The 22,961-nt window shown below is 42.2% G+C and overlaps 1 protein-coding gene across 7 annotated transcripts; it reads right to left on the reverse strand.

The window, feature by feature from the left end:
• Nucleotides 1–43: 43 nt before the first annotated feature.
• Nucleotides 44–22,536, reverse strand: NCOA4 (nuclear receptor coactivator 4). Of its 7 annotated transcripts, none has more exons than XM_025284921.3 (10): nucleotides 22,399–22,536; nucleotides 7,822–7,976; nucleotides 6,462–6,602; nucleotides 6,193–6,281; nucleotides 5,785–5,893; nucleotides 5,143–5,232; nucleotides 4,465–4,716; nucleotides 2,469–3,488; nucleotides 1,928–2,068; nucleotides 44–1,586 (listed from the first exon to the last, which is right to left on the reverse strand). In XM_025284921.3, exons 2-10 carry the CDS (start codon nucleotides 7,960–7,962, stop codon nucleotides 1,581–1,583), a joined length of 1,989 nt encoding a protein of 662 aa, XP_025140706.2. In that variant the 5' UTR covers nucleotides 7,963–7,976; nucleotides 22,399–22,536; the 3' UTR covers nucleotides 44–1,580. The 7 variants fall into 7 exon arrangements, with proteins under 7 accessions (XP_025140706.2, XP_025140708.2, XP_025140710.2 ...); XM_025284923.3 differs by having other exon boundaries at nucleotides 22,402–22,533; XM_025284925.3 differs by lacking the exon at nucleotides 22,399–22,536 and adding an exon at nucleotides 21,904–22,347.
• Between the last annotated feature and the right edge of the window lie 425 nt (nucleotides 22,537–22,961).

The following is a 22,961-nucleotide window of genomic DNA, read 5'->3' on the forward strand; positions in this document are numbered from 1 at the left end:
AATTTTGTGACAAGGTGTTTTACAAATACACAGGACAACTATATGGCTGTTAGGCTTTTAATGAATGGAGGGAGATACAAAATGCATCAATGCAAAAGAATGGTTTACATACTCATTAGCATAGTGATTAATGTTAATTTAGGGATACACAACGTGTTAAACCTCAACTACAAAGTTTCCTGCAACCTAGGATAATGGAAAAGCTGCTTAAGTTTTTACCCACCACCTTTTAAAGTTCTAAATGGTATCTGGAAGAACTAAAAATAGGCTCCTTTCAGCTGTGGTTAAGAACTCTAGTGAAGCTGTATGGCAACGACACTGGGACTGTGAAGTTTCCCCAAAGGGGCTGTCTAGATTACCACATCACAAACTGTAAAGGTATTTCCAGTAACAGGCAAGTTGAGTGGCTTAATAGTTTGGAAAGCAGCTAAGATGTCTCTTTTAGAGAATTTTAAAACGTGGTATAAATACCACCTCTCTCCTACAGACAAACTTTTTAAAGCACGGACATAACTTTAAGGATACTAAGGAAACATCGATAGTTTTCATAAAGCTTCAATAAACACCCCAAGGCACAAGTGTTCAAAACTTCCTATTCACTAAAATGTCACTGCATTACACTTTTATTAGAGGTATAGGTATGCTGTGCCTGCAGTGAGCAGACGTGTAATTTATGCCTAGTTAAAAGCACCAGGTGTCAAGTTCAGCTTCCATTTACACAGGATGCACCAATAACACTTAAGATAGTGAACAGTTCAAGTACACCTTCCAACATACTTTGCTTTTTGATTAGTCGGCACTGGGGCTCTGCTGCCTGCAGTTCTTCAGAATATTTTGGAAGAGGCTAGAACTACTCTGAATATAGTCTTCAAGCAATATGGAGCCCTTCTGAAAGAGATGTTCTTTCATAATATTTAGTGAAGGAAATAAAGACAGATCTTGCAAAATCGGAATGTCTTTCAAAAGAAGAAAAATAATGTAGAATCTGGCACCTAAGCTAAAATGTTTTGTGATAAATGTCAAAAATTGCCAAGATTTTCAATATGTGTTTTGGTAAGAAAAAACCACTATCTTGGCAAGGTTATGATGTAAAATGCAATAGTATATTAATTAAATAGAAGAATTCACCATTAATGGAAGAAAACCCACGATAAGGGAAGCATCCAAAGACTGCCAGTCAAAAGGTAATTTTACTAACTTTAGAATACATCAACACACTTTGATTATAGAACTATTTCATTTTTAAAACTACAGTGTTTTAATGTACTTGTAATAACCACCCAATCTAAGGAGCCATGGAGGCTTATGAGAAAGACCTACCCACTAAGATGCATTTCTAGCACAGGGGTGAATTAATACTTCTGAAAGCAAGAACCTGAATCACCTCAGCATCAACAAATCGCCTTTTTCTTTTACACAGTAATTCATAGTTTGATGACTAATTTCTCTTCACTAGTTCAAAATTGGGGAGAAAAGGAACTACATCAGACCCAGAGACAATGATTTTGCAAGCCACAGTCACTCAGCTCATGGATTTGTGATAATCTGCAGAAAATTTGCTTGACTAGTACTTGATTCCTTCACATCTGTAAAGAAAAGTCCACATAAAAAGTCACTTCACTGTACAATTAAAAGCAAATGTCTTCCCACTTTAAAGCTCTCATTTCTCAATAAGCTATTAGAGACCATATGGGCTCCAAAAATTCTGACCGCTGCATCATCTGCAAAGGTCACTTTCAAGTATGTCCTAGTTATTTCATGGAGCAAGTTCATGTGAAACATGAAGTTTCTATGATCTCTCTTTTCCCACCTCACCTAATACACAAACCATTAACAGAAATACAGTTCGGTGAGCAAACTGAATTCATACATAAGACAAATCATAAGCAGCTAAAATTGTAACATTTGCCGAGTGGCATATACCAACCTGTAGAGGAGTTCGATACAACCACTTTTCTTTATCAACTTTAAGCTGCATACAGGCAAAGAGATCACAAACTGCTGGGAGGCCGTAACGGTCTGGGGGAAAGTTGTGTTCCTCCTGTAGGGGTGAATTAAGTAATACTTCCTGCAACAAGACAAAGGGTGGGTTGCTACATGACAGCTGGGAGGCATGATACCAACAAGTCATCTTCCAAACAGTCTAGTGTCTGTAAAGAATGATGCGCACGTTGGGCACTCTAGTAACAGAGCGAATGTGACAACTATTTTCTCTACCCCTCATCGTTCCCATAAATCGCAATAAAATAGGCCAGATGGGGATTTGGGGTATAGAATATGCACACAAACTTCAGTATGAATGATCATAAATGTTCCATTCCGTTGCTAACATGGCACCAAAAGTAATACTTAGGCTGTATTTAACAGTTAAGATAGTTAAGGATCTGATCTATTTATTTGCAAGGTTTGGGATTAAGAAAATCTATTGAATACACTTCAAATGGTGCTTTTTTAATGTCTTGGCTCACCTTGGCCTTCTTTCGAAGTAGCCACTTGTCCTCTCCTGAGGATAACTGGCTAAGATTTCCTGTCTTCTTTGCTGGCAAGACCCAGTCAGCTGTGTTAAAGGGACACCAGGCAGTGGCCAAGGGGCTTGTGAGCTTTTGTTTGCCGGCCCTGTCCTCTGTAAGAGGCGCTTCCTTGTTGGGACATCCTTCTTTGTGTGAGGGGGTCATAAGCCACTCTGACAAGGGACTGTTCCTTATGACTTGGAAGGGATCAGCAACTCGAGCAGCCGTCGCCTTTGCTGCCCTAGCTTGCTCTGCTGCCTCTCTTCCGGATGGAGAGAGCCACGTGTTCAGGGAATCCTTATGTTTCCCAGGTTCAGGTTTTGGATCCACAGGCATACCATTTTTATCCTTTCCTTCTTTCTTCAGAAGCCATTTACACAGAGCTTCCTTCTCACAATTTTCATCACATACACACTCTGAAAAACTTGTACAGGGCTCATTGGCTTTGCAGACCTCCTCTACTTTATATGGGTCTTGATGGTTCTGGACAAGCCAATCCTCAGTAGTCAGGCTGGGAGTGGACAAGGGTTTCTTGGCCTCCAAGTGGTCGTTCAGGCATTTCAGATTGCCCAGGTTCTCAATCTCCACACCTTTGGGCTGGTTACCCTGACAATAGGTACAGGAATCAGACTTGACAAGCCAATCATTCACACTGTAGAACTCCTGGAACACCTGGAATAAGAGCTTAAACTTCTCACTGGTGGTTTCACAGCCGCCATTCTCTGGCTTCTCAAGCTTATGGGATTCCTGGGGAGTTACCAGCCAGTCAGAAAGATCCATCTCATCTTGATCAAGAGGCTCTAGATCTCCAACCTTTTCAATTTCCATGGAGTAAGAACTGGTAGTAGAATAGCTGTTAGACTTTTGGAAACTTGGTTTTTCAGAAACTTCTTGTTGCTGACTCTTGTGGAGCCAGTTTTCCAAACCCTTTAGGTTGCCCCAGACTTTATTCAAGAAACTGCAGGCTCGAGCAGACATCTACACAAGAAATACACATTATTACTTGCTCGAATATTATGACTTCCTTGAATTTCAATGATAAGAGTTCTACTTATATTTACCACACTACAAAATGTTTCTAAGTTTATACACAGCCAAAAGACATGGGATTTCTCTGAGATATTAAAATACATAATTATATTAAAACAAATTTTTTGCAGTTTAAAAAAGGCAAACTAGGAGAAAGCATTTATACCATATCTTGTAGAAAAGAGACAAGTAGTTTCTACATGTGCATTTATGAATTAAGACAAAAATGAGTCATAGATATAATTAGAAAAGTCATCAAAGTTGGCTAATAAACATGAAAAATACTCAATCTCCTTAGTAACCTAAGAAACTCAAAAAGTAAAATTGTTCTTTTGTGTTAAATTCAGAGAAAGAAACTTGTAAATGATTACCACTGTTAGAGATGTTTAGGGAAGAAGGTATATAAACTGGTATGGACTTTCTGGAAACCCAAATTGACAATATGTATTGAAAGCCTTAAAGGGTCTCCAGAACTATAATCTAGGAACGCAATTTCTAAGAATTTGTTCCTAAAGAACTAATCAAGAATGCATATAAATAATTATCCCCTGGACATGCAAAGGAAATTTATTTATATTCAGAAAAACTGTGAAGTTTATAGCCAATCAATGAAATACTATATATTATGAGGGATTTTATGGAAGAAATTAAATGACAGAAATACATTCATGCAAGTATATGTACGCATAAACAAAGTGTTTACAGTGGTAGTTTCTGCATGTGGGATTATGAGCTTGCATTTCTTTATATAGTTTTTTCCTAAGCTTTTTATCTACAGTGAAAAGGTGTCACTATTGTCATCAAATGTTATTTTTAAAATATACGTTTCCCAGACTAGAACTAAAAACCAAAGACATGCTATCAGTCAATAACTAACCCATCTATTTCGTCATCTATCTCAGAAACAATGGAGGCAGCAACACACCTGACTGTCCTCCGAGGTCTGCTCGTGGCTGAGCCAGGCCTGGAGGTCGGTGCTGGGCGGGTGAGGAGCCTGGCGGCCTACGGCAGGTTTGCTTCCAAGGAGCCATCCACTGAGAGGGGCGGCTGTGGTGCTGGACGCCGACTTCTGCGAATCACATAGTACTTTGCTGCTCAACAAGGCAATGTCAAATGCGGCAGAAAGTGCCAGAAAAACAGGAGACCCAAGCTCTTTAATCTTGGCTCGGTGCTGACCCTGCACAAGTCAAATGATTTCCCTAAGCCTCCATTTTCACAGGTACAAAACAGAGTACAGCTGGAAATCAGCTTCTCAACTCAAAACTTTTAGGATCCTATATTCACACTTCCCACACTGCCTTCAGAAGTAAATGATAAAGAGAAGGATCCCTAAGAGAACCAACCCAGTCATAGAGCTAATGATAATTTCTTATGAACTCATTGATAACAATTACTTGCTTATTGAACACCTCTAAAACCTCTAAATTTCTGACATTCAGTCTCAAGGGAAGCATTTAATTGTATAAACTCATTTATTACCATTGGTGCCTTTTTACATATAAATGATAGCCAAAAAAAAAAAAAAAAAAGTGATATAATCAAAACCCCAAAGAAATACAAGCCAAATAAAAACTCAGTTACCAGAAACAAAATGACATTTTACCTGCTCTGGCAATGGGATATAGCCTCTCTTCTCTAAGAAGGACCCAATATTTGATGAACTAGCATGAGCCATCAAGTGCTCAGGAATTTGCTATAAGATAAAAAGCAAATTAGTTGTGTTTACTAATGTTATGCTTTCATACCAAAAAAGTGAACTTGTAATCCCTAAATTTCAAAAGTACTAAGCAAAGTGTTACAGTTCACTAGAATAAATATTCTTCACACTAAATTCAGTGACCTATGAAGTAGTTATAAAATCTGAGAATTCTCTTATCTACTACATAACTATCTTCACAGAAGAAACCTTCACCAGAACTGGTAGTATTTCAACTATTAACAAGACCCAAATGAGACGATACTTGACTCTATATAGACCATTCAAGCCATAAATTTAAGAAATAAGTCAAAGGTATTTAAAGAGGTACAAAGATGAATTCAGAGACAATCAATCAGTCAATTAATACATTCCAAGCACTACCAGCCTAATGCTCTATAAATTCAATCAGAACATTAAGTTTCTAAAGCTTACCAAAGTCTCAAGAAAGTCCCTTTTCATAGTGAAAATGTGCTATTTTTAAGACCATGTGTCAGGCCACAGACCTGAGAAGCTCACTATGAACCCTCTGAGATGAGCATTACTCACAATGGTCTTGAGAGACCCAAATGTGGTGATTGCCTGCCGCAGGGCAGTTATGTCAGCTTCAAAGAGTAAAGCAGTCGAATCTTCAGGTTTGAGGGTCAGACTGCCCAATCTGGAGAAAAAAGTAAACAAAACCTGGCTATTTTAAAGAAATATCTATTTCAAATTCATCCAAAATAAAAACCAAATTGTGAGTTATTTGAAGTTTGGTTGAGTAACTCAACCAAAGATAGATGACTTAACCAGGTACCACCAAGTATGATATTAAATATTTAAAGCAAGATGATATTATCAAACGCACATTAAGTTTAACACTAAGTTAAATCCAAGTCATGCAAAGAGTTACAAAGTGACTTTTTAATACACCAAAGTCATAGAGCTAAAACCAAAACACACAAAAAGGGCCTCTACCTCTCCAGGCAAGCTGAGACTTGATTGGCTAGGTCTTTGTTTTGGGTGCACTCCAGCTGATGAATAAGACAATTGAACTGGCCCAGCAACTAGAAGAAAAACGAAATCATAGAGCCACGACAATATGAAAAGCACCAAGTGTGTCCAAGTTAACAAACAGCAAATAACACTTGAGATTAGATCTTGATTCAATCTATATTAATGCTTCATTACCGAAAAGACAGTCTCTGGAAACCAGAAAGCATATCATGGCCTTGCAGTCATCTTACCCAGTAGAGCTGTTGGACCTGCTGCTGAAGCGTCTCCTCTTTAAGCTGATAGATAAGATCTACCTGTTCATACAGCCACACCTCACGACTTCGAAGGCATTCCAGGTGGCGACTTATGCAGCTGTGAATCTGGGCTTTGACCTAGGAAACATAAATATGTTAGCTTCACCAAAGAACAGTGTTTCCCACAGAATGGTACGGTTCTTAAATTTCTGGGGGTCACAAATCCTTCTGATTATCCAATGATGACATGTATGGAGTATCTCCCCAGAAAAATGCATGCACTTGAAATTTTGCCTATAATTTCAGGGTTGAGTGTCCCAAAGCCCACCCATGGAACAATAAAAGCCCCATGGACCCAGTTTAAGATTTTCAGTCATAAAAGCATCTTTAAGCTCTAAAACCCTCAAAACCCCTCCTTCTAAGAGGATAAGGTTTATTTTGGGTGTCCTAAAGGAGTCAAAAGAAAATACAATGATATGTCATGTAATACTGATTCCCCTATGTTTTCCACATAATTTGAAAACCTATAGTTTTACAAATTCATCAGTGAAATAAGACAAGAATGTAACTAACTAGCCCTTATCCCTTTTCTCACCCTACGAATAAGCAACACATTTACAGCAGGCCAATTTAATGAAGAGATGAACCACTACGTGTCAGCAGCCAGAGGACTATGAGGGTAGACAGTTTACGTAAAATTATTAGCTAAATGTTTCTGGAAGTATAAACAGTGATGCAAAAGAGGGATAAATATAAAAATCCTACAGAAGAAAATCTTAATGGCTATAAATTATCCACGAGAATCCACATAAGGAACTACATTTCAAAACACCATTTTCTGTATAGTAAAATGGTATTTCAGTCATGTAATACTTGGTCTACCAATTCACCAGCAGAATGCTATTAGGCCAATAGAAAGAACAGAGATTTTGTCTTGGCTTGCTCTTAACAACTAACTCATTTACAGAATCATGCCATGCCAATACCAAATTAAGAGACAGTAGGGGATGTGGAAATGCCATCCTTTGTGCATCAGGAACACAACTGACCAGTTCAGTGAGCTGAGCCCATTCATTTTGCTACTTTTTAGCTGATGGCAGTGCTCGGCACAGCCGCACACAGAGAAGCAAGCAAAACGCAAGCTAGACTGAACTCTGTGAGATGGCACAAGAATTTCTAGATTCTTCTAACATCTGCTCCATTTTCCCTTTGGAATCAAAGGCACCAACATTTCAGGCAGATGATGCAAGGCATGGGATAAAAACTTTTTGGTTTGGAGAAGCCAGTCCCTTGGCTATGCTCTAACTAGACCTGTGCTAAGAGTTCAGACAAGGGAAAAGAAAAGCATACATCACACCTCTCGCAAGTTATCTTTAATTTGCTGCTCAGCCCGGAGAACTCCACCAATAGCAAGCTCCAAGTCCCTCCGTGCATCACAACACCTCAAAAGGGGTTCTCTATTAGTGGAGCAGCCACTCTGGTCCTGTGAGGTACTCATTCTGCACCTTGTTCCTTTAAAAGAAAAAAAAAAAATCCAAATTGCACTATAATTACAAACAAACACCTTGCAATCATTCCCCCAATGATTATCCAACCAACTCCCAGTTACTATTCATGACTACTTAACGTTACTTCCAACATAGGACCTGGCACACAGTACACCCTTAATAAATATAACCTGTCTATCCGCCGCAACCCCCCCACCCCACCACTGTCATCCTGCCCTATCTATCCTGGATAAATCTAAAATCAGAGATGGTTTCTAAATATTGAGAAAAAGAAGTGATCACAGTAGCCCAGTATGGATTCACTAAGCCCGGTGAATCCATGGGCTTAGATGGATTCCAAGTAATTTTTTTTACTTAGAATCCAAAGTTATTTCCTTCCTGGGTAGTTTTATTAAACTGGCCCATCAAGGCAATGCTGTAAACATGATGTATCTGGACAACAGTAAGACCTGTGACAAGGCTGTATACTACCTTTGTGGATAAAGTAAGCATGGGCGAAACAGGACAACTCAATTGAATCATAAAATTATGTTTTACAAAGTACTCAAGGATTATGGATTAAAACCAGTCTGTTAAGTTTTTAGAGGTATGCCCCTGTTTTCTCCAATTACTCAACAGTTTTCTCTAATTGCCTGGATGAAAACACAGAAGACATTAAAGCTGGAGATAACATGGGGCTGTGAAAAAAACAGATTTCAAGACAATCCCTACAGAGCTGTTAAATCTTGTAAAACAAAATGCAGCTTTTGTTTTTTTACTTGAATGGGGGAGGACAAAATGGAAAACAATGGTTTTCAAAAAATGGAGATTTTTTTAAATTTTTTTTTGAAGGACAATTGCTTTACAGAATTTTTTCTGTCAAACCTCAACATTAATCAGCCACAGGTATACATATATCCCCTCCCTTCTGAAACTCCCTCTCATCTCTCTCCCCATCCCACCCCTCTAGGTTGATACAGAGCCCCTATTTGAATTTCCTGAGCCATACAGCAAATTCCCGTTGGTATCTATTTTACATATAGTAATGTAAGTTTCCATGTTACTCTTTCCATACATCTCCCCTTTCCTCCCCTCTCCCCATGTCCGTAAGTCTATTCTCTATGTCTGTTTCTCCACTGTTGCCCTGTAAATAAATTCTTCAGGACCATTTTTCTAGATTTCCATATATATGCATTCAGATCAGATCAGTCGCTCAGTCGTGTCCGACTCTTTGCGACCCCATGAATCGCAGCACACCAGGCCTCCCTGTCCATCACCAACTCCTGGAGTTCACTCAGACTCACATCCATCGAGTCAGTGATGCCATCCAGCCATCTCATCCTCTGTCGTCCCCTTCTCCTCTTGCCCCCAATCCCTCCCAGCATCAGAGTCTTTTCCAATGAGTCAACTCTTCGCATGAGGTGGCCAAAGTACTGGAGTTTCAGCTTTAGCATCATTCCTTCCAAAGAAATCTCAGGGCTGATCTCCTTCAGAATGGACTGATTGGATCTCCTTGCAGTCCAAGGGACTCTCAAGAGTCTTCTCCAACACCACAGTTCAAAAGCATCAATTCTTCGGCGCTCAGCCTTCTTCACAGTCCAACTCTCACATCCATACATGACCACAGGAAAAACCATAGCCTTGACTAGACGAACCTTTGTTGGCAAAGTAATGTCTCTGCTTTTCAATATGCTATCTGGGTTGGTCATAACTTTCCTTCCAAGGAGTAAGCGTCTTTTAATTTCATATATGCATTAGGATACAGTATTTATAAAAGAATGGATATTTTTAATTGAAAGCAAGCTTTATATGAGTTAGCAGTACACTGGATCTCAAGGAAAAAATTACTTACTATATGACTACATTTAACCGAAAGCATAACGTTTGCCACAGGACTAATCTGTTCCACGTTTATTAGACTAATTTTGAAATTTCTCTCTGAATAACAAACTTCAGAAACAGGCATTTAGGGAGGAAAAAAAAAGGGGGGGGCCTCAAAACCATGAAAAATTTCTCCAGGAAGAGAGGCTGTTTAGTCTAGATAAGAGAAGTCTCTGGGACAACATGATTACTATCTGGAATATTTGGAGACTGTCAAATAGAATTAGACTTGTTCAGAATGACCCAAAAGGAGTAGAGAAGGATTAATAGCAGATATTTGAGGCAACATACAAAAGAAATTTCCTAACAATCCTGAAGGAAATGGCCTTTGCAGAGAAGCAAGCCAGCTTTCAGGGGAACAGCAGTCTGCACAGTGCGCAGTCCTGCAAATGGCTGACGTTTCATGTGAGACGCAAGGAATTTGGCCTACGCTGCATCTTCAGGCTGAAGTTTAGGGCCAGGTGGCTAGCTAGCTAGAACCTAAGAAGAGCCAAATGCAGTGAGATTCCCCATCCTCAGAAACAAGGCAAAGGGAGGAAGAAATTCAGTAGGCTGACTTCTGACCACCTCAGCAAGAGAGATTCACGTTCAGGAACTAGATTTACTAAAAATAACAAAGATTCAGGAAATTTTCTAACTTCCCCCTGCTATTTTGTTGCCACAGTCTGGTTCCCTATAATCATCTCTGAAAACGGAAGGGCTTCATTAACTGGATTAGACAGGAATCCCCTTGGAAATTTTTTTACCTCTTAAAACACTAGCTGTAGCTACTTTGCTACCTTCATTTTCACTGTAAGCTGCCCTGTTTTAAACACACCCATTAGTGTACGCTCAGAGCACACAGTAGGAACCTGCAAAATGTGGGTAAAATGCTGGCTCATATTCGGAGAGCAGAATGTCACCTCATTACCACAAGTTGCTTCACTTTGCACATAAGTTACACGCAAAGCATGTTCAGCTTTCAAATATATTAAACAACTTTCACCTGTGCCTAATTTCCCGCTCTTAGTTTCTCACCATGTGTGGAATGCCACAATGCCTAGCAGTGTAAATTTTAAGCAGTAACATTAAATTAAAATGTTGCTTCACAATGTTAAAAAACCCCACAGCTCTAGATCATGTGGGAAACAAATTCAAATGCATACAATGTAGAAAAGTAGGTCTTCTCAAAGCAATACAAGTACTACACTCTGCCTAATAAGAACAGAATATAGTAAAAACACACAAATTGGATTTTCCCCTTACTAGCTATGGATACAAATTAGGATGAGATTTCAAAGTTACAAAACTGATTCTCCGCCACATATTAACCCACCTTGTTTTCAAAATACAACGAGAGTTATCCTCTAAGACAGTCGCCTGGTTAGTTAAGAGTCTTTACAAGCCTGTTTCATTCCCTTACACGCAGCCCAGGGGTGTCTGTCCCTCTGCTGCCCTTGACTCTGACCCTCCTTCCTTCCTGTGGCACAGTCAAGGGGTGGTCAGCTGCCATAGCCTAGATCCCAAGAAAGAAGCTGTGCACGTTTGTCTTCTTGTACCGCAGTGAGGTGGAAAGCCTCAGAGCTGAAATCAGGAACTCCACCACACAGGTGAATTCAAGCCACAGAAGGTGAAGCCAGCCCTGAACTGCCGCCTTCAGCGACACCTGGATGAGCTCTCTAAGTCCACAGGCTGCAGAGCCAGTGCAGCAGGTGTGATGCTGGAGAGATTACTCTGAGGCCTAAGACCGGGATTCCAGTTACATCTGCAACCTTGAGACCCATGAGCTAGTTACTTAACTTCCCTGGGCCACAATTTCCTCTAGAAAAACGGAGGCAACAGTAGCTATTAATACAAAGTGCTGCAATAAAGATAAACAGATAATACCTGCCTATAGGCACTTAACCCAAGCCCTGCACACTGCACTTTTTAACGTTTGGTTGCTTCTGTGATTAGGTTTAGCTGAGTTATAGGGACCTTCGGAATCCCTGCTGCTGCTGCTGCTGCTGCTAAGTCACTTCAGTCGTGTCCGACTCTGTGCGACCCCAGAGACGGCAGCCCACCAGGCCCCGCCATCCCTGGGATTCTCCAGGCAAGAACACTGGAGTGGGTTGCCATTTCCTTCTCCAATACATGAAAATTGAAAAGTGAACGTGAAGTCGTTCAGTCGTGTCCAACTCTTAGCGACCCCATGGACTGCAGCCTACCAGGCTCCTCCGTCCATGGGATTTTCCAGGCAAGAGGACTGGAGTGGGGTGCCACTGCCTTCTCCATCGGAATCTCCACCTTTGGACTATACAAAGAAGCACCAAAACTAGAAAAGGCTCTGAAGTGACAAAGCTCTGACTCAGAATCAATTAGCCATCAATTAATGCTATGACCTTGAACTGTTTGCCATTTTTGAACCTAATGTTCTAATTAACAAGTGAAGATAACAATATCTACCTCAGAGACTTAGTGGTCAGGGTGTGGTACTTGTTTAATAAATATAGCTCTCCATCTACTCTCTCACTATATAACAGAGCAAAACATAAGTTTTTATGGCAAAAACTCAGTGGTCTAAACCCTCTAATATATTAATATACTAAGTCTACACACACGTTTCTGCCCTACTACCTTCAAAAGAGGATTGACTTTAAAAAAAAAAAGTATTGCCTTAAATGTGTGGGGTGTTTTTGTTTGAGACAAGTTAAAAGTTTAAATGCTTTCTAAAACGTCCCTGCCTCTAGGATTTCTGTTCAAGGTTTTAGGGAAGGAGAGACATCAAGGGAGAAATACATACGTTCCTCACATAAATAAAGCTCCAGGAAAAATATACTTTCCTCAAAGTAGGCTCCGCCCACTCGGGCAGCCCACTCGGACAGCCCTCCGGCTGCCAGAGAACCGCCCCCACCCCACCCCTTCTCCCTGAAGACTCCCTCAAGGGCTTCCCTTGTGGCTCAGCTGGTAAAGAATCTGCGCAATGCGGGAGACCTGGGTTCCATCCCTGGGTTGGGAAGATCCCCTGGAGAAGGGAAAGGCCACCCACTCCAGTATTCTGGCCTGGAGAATTCCATGGACTGTAGTCTGTGGGGTCGCAAAGGGTCAGATACGACTGAGCAACTTTCATTTTCTTTCCTCAAAGAAGAGTTCCACAAACTATATATGCCATATTTGCACAATACTCTGCACAAATCTAGTTATGAAATCCAAAGGTCAGGGAACAATAATTGAGCAACTAAACCGCAAATGAGCTAAGTCCTAGTCATATGGTTTAACCATAAAATTTCCAAAGAGCTATAACCCTCTCGTGACCAACACTAACCACAATTTAAAGTTAGAAAAACCTTTGGCGTCTCTGTGACGGACTAGTCTCATTTCACTGATGATGCCACAAAGACCCAGAGCGTTTAAATGGCCATCTAAAGGGCCACCACAGCCGTAACGGGAAGATTTGGGTTTAGAACTAGGGTTCCTAGGGTCAAGTCCTGAAGTCTCTCCTGACCAGTTTGCTCTTCCTTTAGGGCATCACCCATATATTCTTTTTATTTGCCAACAGGAGGTTAAAATCAACATTCCAACGGGTTACTCCTGGAACACCTTCCATTAAGAATCTCAGTCCATTCATAATCCTCAAAAAAACCAATTTTTCTTAATCTTCTTCCTTAGATAATGCTAACAAAAATAAACAGCATGTCATGACAGGCTCAGAAGAACCAAAACACTTCCAAGCATGAAAGACAGGAGCAAGAGCCCTGGGATCTTACCTCACATCTTATCACAATCACTCTGCATCCTCTGTCTAAACGAAGGCTTGTATCATTTCTAACTGCGCCTTCCAGGTCTCAGTGTTTGACTCCTTCCCAAATCGCTCTCCTTTCCAAAAAAGATGTCCATTTTTCATTTATAATCCTAGCATCTAAATCATTGCTAAAAGACCCATAACGTACTTTTTATCTTCTATGAATTGCTAAATTAGAATACTAATGGTCCATTTGGTTACCTCTGAAGAGACAGCATATATCAGAATATTTGTACAAATTTTCAAGAAAAAAATTACACTAACAGTCCACATACAATTTTACCCTTCACATTTCTTAATGGTTTTCTCTCCCGTCAGTTTTTAAAACTAAAGTTTTTTTTTAATCACAAATCATTAACTCAAAGGTTATATATACGTATCTCATCCTAGCCCACAGTTTCTGAAATTCAGGATGATTCTGTTCATTTTTTAAAGCATGTAAGCAAAGGTTAACGCCTGAAGAAACGCACAAAATAAGGGAATACTAAATTCACGACAGCATATTTTAAGATCGTTTAACACTTCAGACCTTACTGCACTCAGATCTACCTTTATACATGTACCTATAAGCAACCAAGCCCAGCACATCAACTTTCAGAAGCAATAACCGAAAACGAACCACAATATTAGTCATCACCATCTAATGCCAAGCACGGCATTTCTAGTTCAAAAGCAACAGTGACACATGCGACTTTCCAGGCTCCCCAACACTTTCTAGGAGCACACTTGTCGGAAGAAGCCTGCGTCTGGTCCTCCCGGGAAGCCGCAGCCGCGCGTTCACTCTGTTTCAGAGCAGGTACCGGTACCGCTGTACGCATGCGCACAGCAGGGCCCATTCCCAGCCCACCCAGGGGAGCCCATCCGGGGGGCTCCCGCCGCGGCCCTGGGCTGCTGGACATACCTCCTCTCAATCTAGGCGCCGGCGCGCGAGCTGCCCAGCAAGCAGGACGCTGCTTTATCCGGGACCGGGGTGAGAAAGGTCCCTGGGCCCGCGGAGACCGCCCCGCCCCGCCAGCGCGTCTGGCAGCGCCCCGCGGGCGGGCGGGAGCGCGCACGTCGGTCGCGGGGCGGGGCCCGAGGCTCCGCCCACTCGGGAGGCCCCCGAGGTCCCCCCGCTGCCCGAGGACGCCCCACCCGCACCCCGTCTCCCTCAAGACTCTTGGTGCCGAGTCGCTTGGGCGCCACCGCCACTGGCCACTCCGGGCGAAGCCGGCCCGCAGAGCCTCGAGGACACCAGGGGCTCCTCTCCAGCCTTTCCGCGGCCCACCTGCTCCTGCGTTTAGCCTCTGTGTCCCCCCTGATCCACACCCCAAATCGTCAAGACGTCTTTAAGGATTTTGCTGCTAATCACTACAAAGAAATAACAAACGTGGTTCAGTAAGGTTTCCGAAGTTGTTACTAGAATTCCTGGCAGTAGTTCGTGACTCCCTCTGAGATCACCACCGGCAGCCTAGCTGAGGTTCAGGTCTCGGCTTTTGTTTCAGGCTCTGACATTTCCTCACATCTGTGACATACCTCTCTACCTGTACCCCGGTGTCCCTCTGACTCTCAAACACGCTCCCACATGGCCTCAGTCCAGTTATGCATGTAATGCTCATGGATGCTTTTCATTCAACAAACTGAGCACCAACCAGATGCCAAGCTCTATTCTAGGTGCTGGGAATACAGTAGTGAAATAAAAGCCCTACCTGGAAGGCAGTGATATGGAGCAGTTAAGAGGATGAACTCTGGAGCTACACCATTTGGGTACAAAACTTGGCCCTGTCATTTAGATGCTGTGTAACCTTAGGCAAGTCACTTAACCAATCTATGCCTCAGTTTCCCCATCTGTAAAATGAGGACAATAATAATGGGTCAACTCAATGACAATTATATGAATTGGTTATAAAAAATGTTTAGGACAGTACCTGGCACACAATGAGTACTTGCCTGATGATTATCATGCTCATGGTACTCTACTTTGATGCCCTTTTCTCTGAAAATAATCCTTATAACCTGCATAATGAGGCCAAAGACAAAATTCTATACAGCCTTGTCACACCTTTTAAATCAACTTTTTTTTTACTGTAAAATACTAATTCTCATCAGGCTGTATAATTTGTATCCAGGGTATATCATGCAAAATGCCAGGCTGGATGAAGCACAAGCTGGAATCAAGACCGCGGGGAGAAACATCAATAACCTCAGATATTCAGATGACACCACCCTTAGGGCAGAAAGTGTAGAGGAACTGAAGAGCCTTTTGATGAAAGTGAAAGAGGAGTGAAGAAGTTGCCTTAAAACTCAATATTCAAAAAACTAACATCATGGCATCCGGTCCCATCATTTCATGGCAAATAGATGGGGAAACAATGGAAACAGTGACAGACTTTATTTTCTTGGGCTCCAAAATCACTGCAGATGGTGACTGCAGCCATGAAATTAAAAGACGCTTGCTCCCTGGAAGAAAAGCTATGACCAACCTAGACAGCATATTAAAAAGCAGAGACGTTACTTTGCCAACAAAGGTCCGTCTATAGTCAAAGCTATGGTTTTTCCAACAGTCATGTATGGATGTGAGAGTTGGACTATAACGAAAGCTGAGTGCTGAATAATTGATGCTTTTGAACTGTGGTGTTGGAGAAGAGATCCAACCAGTCCATCCTAAAGGAAATCAGTGCTGAATATTCATTGGAAGGACTGATGCTGAAGCTGAAACTCCAATATTTTGGTCACCTGATGTGAAGAACTAACTCACTGGAAAAGACCCTGATGCTGGGAAAGACTGAAGGCTGGAGGAGAAGGGGATGACAGAGGATGAGATGGTTGAATGGCATCACCGACTCGACGGACATGAGTCTGAGCAAGCTCTGGGAGTTGGTGATGAACAGGGAAGCCTGGCATGCTGCAGTCCATGGGGTCGCAAAGAGTCAGACAGGAGTGAGCAACTGAACTGACTGACTCATCTATGTATATGAAGCTACTTTCGTAACAGTTAAGAGTAAAGTGAAACCACTTGACAAAAAGCAAAGGCCAGTGGACACTGAAGACTAGAAACCTCAATTAAGCATCCCTCAGATTTCAGATGAACAGAACCTATGGACGTGCCTGCTTCATCTGTGATGCACCGTTTCTGGGGTCCCATGTCATTCACTACCAAAATTAGTGAGAAAACAATTTCTCTCTTAATTCAAAATATCATTGCATAGCATATTTTGTGAAGATACAAATAAAGCCAAACATACCTCTGAATGATGAAAGTTAAAATTGGATAGCCCTTTGTACTTTAAGTCAATGGCTAGAAAGAAGCAATTCTCTGTAAAAATACGACTAATGTCAAGAACTTTCATCTCTCTTATATGTCCCTAAAATAGTTACAATGTGAATACAATAGGAAATTTGTTGACCACCACCTACATAACCAGTGGTCTCTATGCCCTCTCTACCAGATCCTGACCAAATGCCTGCTCTCCTTCACTTGAACTGAGCTGCACAGTTACTGAGAGTCAGTGTTATTCTGTTTATGACAGCTTTACTTGTTACTATAATGAAGTGACTAAAGAGTATACAAATATAAAAACTGGAGGGAGAAAAAAAATCACAAAAATCTAAACAAATTCCGCATTCAGACACTGCAGGTAGCTTTTTACTCCCTTAAACTTTGTTATTTGCCCTTTCATATTTATGAAATGTTTAGGTTCTAAAGGGGAAAAAAGTCATAAGATATTTTACCTCTCTTCTGTTTCAAGACTTCTTCACTGTCTCCCAACAAGAGAACCATCTATTTCCTAGTAGGTTAGTAGATCGTCTCATTTAAAGAGCATAAACTACAATTGTCCAATGGCTCCCCTCCTGCCTACAGGATAAAGTCCAAATTTCTCTAATAAAGTTCTGAGTCTTCTGACTTCAGCCTGACTCTCCTGCTGTCTCCCCAGAGCAGCCCCCACACCGTGATCTTCTGGACAGCAGTTTCTCACGCGTAGACCTGGCTGGCTCATCTTGTCCAGTCTGGCTCTCCCAGCTCGCTCTGCCAGCAATGCCAGGCCCCTGCCTTCCCCCCGCCTGTCTGCTTTGCTGACTATACTTGAGTCGAAAAGCACAGTCACCACTACTGAGCCTTTTCTGACCAAGCATCCCGTTTCTCAATAGTTTTAACCTATGGAGGCTTCCCTGGTGGCTCAGACGGTAAAGAAGCGCCTGCAATGCGGCAGACCCAGGTTCAGTCTCCGGGTTGGGAAGATCCCTTGGAGAAGGGAATGGCAACCCACTCCAGTATTCCTGCCTGGAGAATTCCATGGACAGAGGGGTCCATGGGGTCGCAAAGAGTCAGACACGAGTGAAGCACCGACATACACATCGAGTTAGCGGGGTGTGACGTGTGGCTTTCCAGTATGACACCTGTAAGACATGTTGTCCTTACTGCCGCGTCTGCCTCCTGGGCCTCAGAGGTCCTGAGAGCAGGGCCGCGTACTGTGGGCCTGGTATCAGTATCATAGCGCTACCAACCCCCTTCATACTCCACACGCACTACTGAACTGACCTACAGACAGTGGTGTCCCTGGAGCTGTGCAGTGCTTTAACCCTCAACTCGACAGAGGCTTAATACATATCTGATAAATGGATGGATGACTACATGAGAAATGAATGCTCAATTTCAGACCAGCCACAGGAAGTATGGTACAGTTCTGCTTTAAACATAAGTAGTCAACTTGATGCCCCATTCAGAAAGGTTTTTCAGAAGTGGAAATGTTTCTACCATAACTGTTACTTTCCGTTTTCTTTCAAACAAGACAAAACTAGCAAGGATATTGCTACTGAAACTATGATTTTATGCTAGGCTCTGATATAAAGTGCCTTTCCTAATGCCAGAACCATCAAAGCCCAACTATACAGATTCACAAGCACGAGCTGATGTGTGAGTTAAAGGGGAAGCAGTAACTGTGTTTACAGCCATCTCTGGATTTTTTTTTTCTCTGATTTTACAGTACCACAGAAATTCCAGCCTACATCACAGAAGTTTGGTAAGCTTTCAGAACTAGGGCTGTCCCCTATCTTCAACTTGAAACTTCTTGCCATAATGTAGGAAAAGATGTTATTTATCTATCATCACAGTAATAATATAATTTATCCCTAATTTTATATGGTAAGTATCTTGTGGTTTTCCTGACAGAGATAAGCAAATGATAAAATATTTTCCCTCCTCTGAAGCCTAGAGGTCTAGAAATAATGCCAAATTAAAACTCAAAATATACCCAAGATCATTTTCTTATCAAATCTATAATTGTTCAAGTATTAAAAGACTTAACTTCCTGTCTATGACCAACTGACAAGCAAAACCTGTGTCGCCTGCCTTGCCAGTTATTCACTCCTTCCCTGAACCAAGCTGTCACGTGTCTAGAGGGCTCAAGACAACGCTAGCTAAAAGGAATATTTAGCCCCAAACATACCCTCAGCCTCATTTCATTGCATCATCAAGCCAAGTAAAATCAGGGATGACAAGAGAATCAGGGATGGCTCAGAGAGTCAGAATGAAGCATTCGTGCCACAAGTTTGTTGTTGTTGTTTTAAAGGGACCCTCAAGATAACCTTTTGTTGACTTGCCAGTGAATCTGTCTAATTCAAAGAGTAAGGACGACATGCCAGGATTTCAGGTAATAGTAGACTAGGTGGGAAGTTCACAAATTATGACTGTAATGTAGGATTTAGCAAGCAGAGAAGACAAGCTGAGAAGGACCATATGGCTCCTCTAACTGACAAGCACAGAAACGCTACTAAAACAATTCACCAGAGCAGAAGTGGTCAACCTGGCTCCCTCATCAGCTCGGGCCATCTGCACTGCTTGCGTCTTCTACGTGCAGCAATGTGTTTAGACATACCTATATTGAAAACAAAGCCAAAACAAAAACTGATAGCAAAATGTTAAGAGGGCCAAAGTGCAGCAAAAAGAGTAATAAAACTGCCACAGCAATCTATAGTTCCTTCATGAAACTGAATTTAATCCCGTACTTACATACTGGTTGGTCCCTTTTAACAATCACTTAAGACTCGCAAGCTAACTGGTACATATACAGAGACACTGGAATTCACTGATTTCAGTAACACTCAGAAAATGCGCTCTGATCCAGCAGCACATGCCACTGTGTATCCTTCACAGAAACACGTCTTGATTCTCTGAGACTGGGTATACTTTTTTGGAAAGAGTCAGAGATTAATACATGTAATCATTAATATGTGTATGGTATACATGTAATACATTATTATAAAGTAACACATTAATACATGTAATTAATATATGATACAGCATTTAGAATAGTTTCTGATTACTTCTGATAAGAGAATGGGTATGCTAATAAAGGAAGACATTTTTTGTAGTTCATCAGTTAAATAAGTCACCCTCCTCAGTCTCCAGGATTCCTGCAGAAACCTCATTACTTGCTGCCCACTACTCCCCTCCTCGTAGCCCACTCAGCCCTGCCACAATGGCCTCTTTGCTGCTCCTCCAGCATACCAGGAATGCCTCAGGGCACTTGCATTTTCCTCCAGATATCTGTGCCTGCTCCTCTTCCTGGTGTCATCTTCCTTATTATCCTATATAAAATAAGTCTTCCTTCCACACGTTTCCCCTTCATATATTTTAACGTTATTGCCATAGTATTTATCACAATCTGACATGGAGAAACCATTTATTTTCTGATCCCACTTCAGAAAACACACTAGAAGGTACGCTCCACACAGACAGAGGCTGTCCTGCTCACTGTTGCACAGAGGTGCTCAGTACACAGTTGCTGGAGGAATGGATTCTGTAAGTATTTAATGTATCTATGAAGCAAGACATTTTTTTTTAACACATCCTCTCATTTAGTCCTCAGAAAACTTTAAGGTACCTACATATTACAAAAACAATTTTTAAAACAGGGAAACTAAGGCTTGACAAGTTTAGATGTATCACCTACAGTCACAGGCTTCCAAGTAAAAGAACCAAGATTTAATCCAAGATCTGAGCCTGTGTTCTCTAACCACACAATGGATGCTGAACGGATCATTTAAGTGTTAAGATTTTACTGTTATTTTTCTTACTCATTCTACAAATATTTACTGTCTACACTGACACATACTGTGATATTCCCTAGGGACACAATGGCAAACTTGGCGTCTAGAGGAAAATCTGTGACACTGAGTCACCAAAAACTAAGAAAATAAGAAAACTTTGAAATCAGAGACCGAGATTTAGAAGTTCAGCGGTCACAGCAATGCCTGCTCTGAATGCCTTCAAGTATGCTAGCACTTACTCTGGGAGGGAAATTATCATAAAATTCTAGCCAAGAAGCTAGTGGGAGAGGAATCTGTATCAGAATCACCTATGCAGTTTTATGAAACCCCTACAGAGGCTCCTGAGATTCGGGCACAGCTAAACTGACTTTAAATAAAATGGCGGTGGGGTAGGGAGTCCGATCTAATTCTTAAGATATCTCCTCCCTCTTTGAGAGTCACATCTTCCTTTCCCTACATGGCTCACCATGCTTCTCCACTTTTAAAATACCTATTTGCCCAAAATAAGGTAATTGGAGAAGTTAATTTTAACACAAACACATTATCATAAAACTTGAGGATTTTCCCTAGGGACCCAAGAACAATAGAAAAGGAGGGAAAAATAAAATGTAAGATATGTTACCCTGCTAGACTTTACATATATCATCTCACTTAGCAAATGCACACTAGCAAGCCTTCAAAGAGCAAACCAAGTGACTTCCCTCAAGATACATGCACCACACGCCCACCTGCACTGCAGCATCTGAGTGGGCCTTCCTCAAAGACTCAGGTTCTCGGAGGTTCAGAAATGTCGCACTAGTGCCCCTGTGCAGAAATGAGGCGACAATGATGACCTGCCCCACCCCATCCACAAGTAACTCCACAGTGCCTACAACCGTAAATATTACCAAGTGGGTAGTGGAAACAGTTATGGTGCAGTGAAGCTCACCCTGATTAGAGAACACAGAACAGTATGGTGAAAAAAGCTCTGCCTCTAGGGTCGAGTTTTACTCTGTGCCTTCTGCCCTTCTTGACCTCACCACCCCATGTTACACCGCGTGGCACGTAAGCCTCTTTACACGATCGCTGTTCCTGCCCCAACTATTTAGTTCCATGAAAATAAGGACTATGCCCGTATTTTTTTTCAGTGTCATATCCTCAACACCCTGAACATACAGGTGCTGAATTAAACAACTGTTGGTGGAGTGAAGCAATGGACTAGCAAGCCTCGCTTTTCTCATGTGTAAAAAGGAGATAAGGGAGCTACCTCTCAGGATTTTGGAGAGAATTACAAGCACCGTACCGTAAATCACGGTGGGTTGGCGGGTAGAGGGCCGAAAAAAACCACAATCTGTCTGTCTCCACCCAACAGGCTAGGAATGTATATACTCTGGGACCGTTCGGGAAAACAAGCCCCTCCTCGCGCCGAGACTTCCGCGAGAGCGAGCAAAAAGTCGGAGCTGTCACTCCCGGGGCCGGGGGCAAGGCGGAAGGGCAGGCTGGCGTTGGTGGTTCCGGGCCAAGTGCGTCCAAGGACGAAGAAAGGACAGGCTGGGCAGGAAGGAAGAGGCGACCCTTCAGGCCGAGAGTCGAGGGCCACAGAAAGGAGGGCAAGCCCACGCCGCCGGGCAGGTGGAAGGTCGCCCTCTGGGCAGGCAAGTCGAGGGAGAGGCTGGCCTCCAAAAGCAGGCCCAGACAGGCCCGGGTCGGGCCGAAAATCGGCCACGACGCCCCAGCCCTCCCGCGGCGTGAGAGCGGAAGGAGGCACGCCCGCCCCACTGGCCACTCCGGTTCTTACCACCTCCGAGTGTCGCTCTGGACGTTCAGAAGAGGCCTTCCCCAAGCCGCCGCCGGCCAGACACACGCCAAGGGCCCAAAGGTAGAGTTCTCGCGAGAACACAACCTTCCTCCCACGCCTCATACCACACGTTTGACAGTCTCGCGAGATGTCAAGTCACGGTCAGCCCAAGGTTCTCGCCTGCCCCCCAGAGGGATCAGAGTGCAGGTGCACAAGTTTTCCTGTGCCCCAGGTCAGTCTTTTTGCCAGTTTACTAGATAAGGTTAAATGAAAGAAAGGTTTGTCGAAGGCAAGCTCTGAAAGGACGACTATCCTAAGTGATTTTCTCATACCAGATGTCCTCACAAGGTACATATTATTTAGCTTTAACGCACAGATGCAAAAATAAATGTCAGAAGACACAAAAGGACGAATGGAATATGGTTCCATTTACATGAGATACCTACAGAAAAATAGAATAATGGTTTGCCAGACTTGGGGAAGGGGAATTAGTGTTCATGGATACAGAGTTTCTGTTTGGGACAATGGGAAATTCTGGATATTCGGTGTGATGATGATTGCAC

The sequence above is a fragment of the Bubalus bubalis genome, chromosome 4 (genome assembly GCF_019923935.1).
Source record: "Bubalus bubalis isolate 160015118507 breed Murrah chromosome 4, NDDB_SH_1, whole genome shotgun sequence".
NCBI classification, from domain to species: domain Eukaryota; kingdom Metazoa; phylum Chordata; class Mammalia; order Artiodactyla; family Bovidae; genus Bubalus; species Bubalus bubalis.

Bases quoted from the DNA above. Each gene is read 5' to 3' on its own strand.
- NCOA4 (XM_025284921.3), bottom strand. From the start codon at position 7,962: ATGAGTACCTCACAGGACCAGAGTGGCTGCTCCACTAATAGAGAACCC. The intron at 5,233-5,784 runs GTGAGTAATGCT...TTTATCTTATAG, and splicing joins TTGGGTCTCTCAAGACCATT to CAAATTCCTGAGCACTTGAT. The intron at 2,069-2,468 runs GTGAGCCAAGAC...GTCTTGTTGCAG, and splicing joins TACTTCGAAAGAAGGCCAAG to GAAGTATTACTTAATTCACC.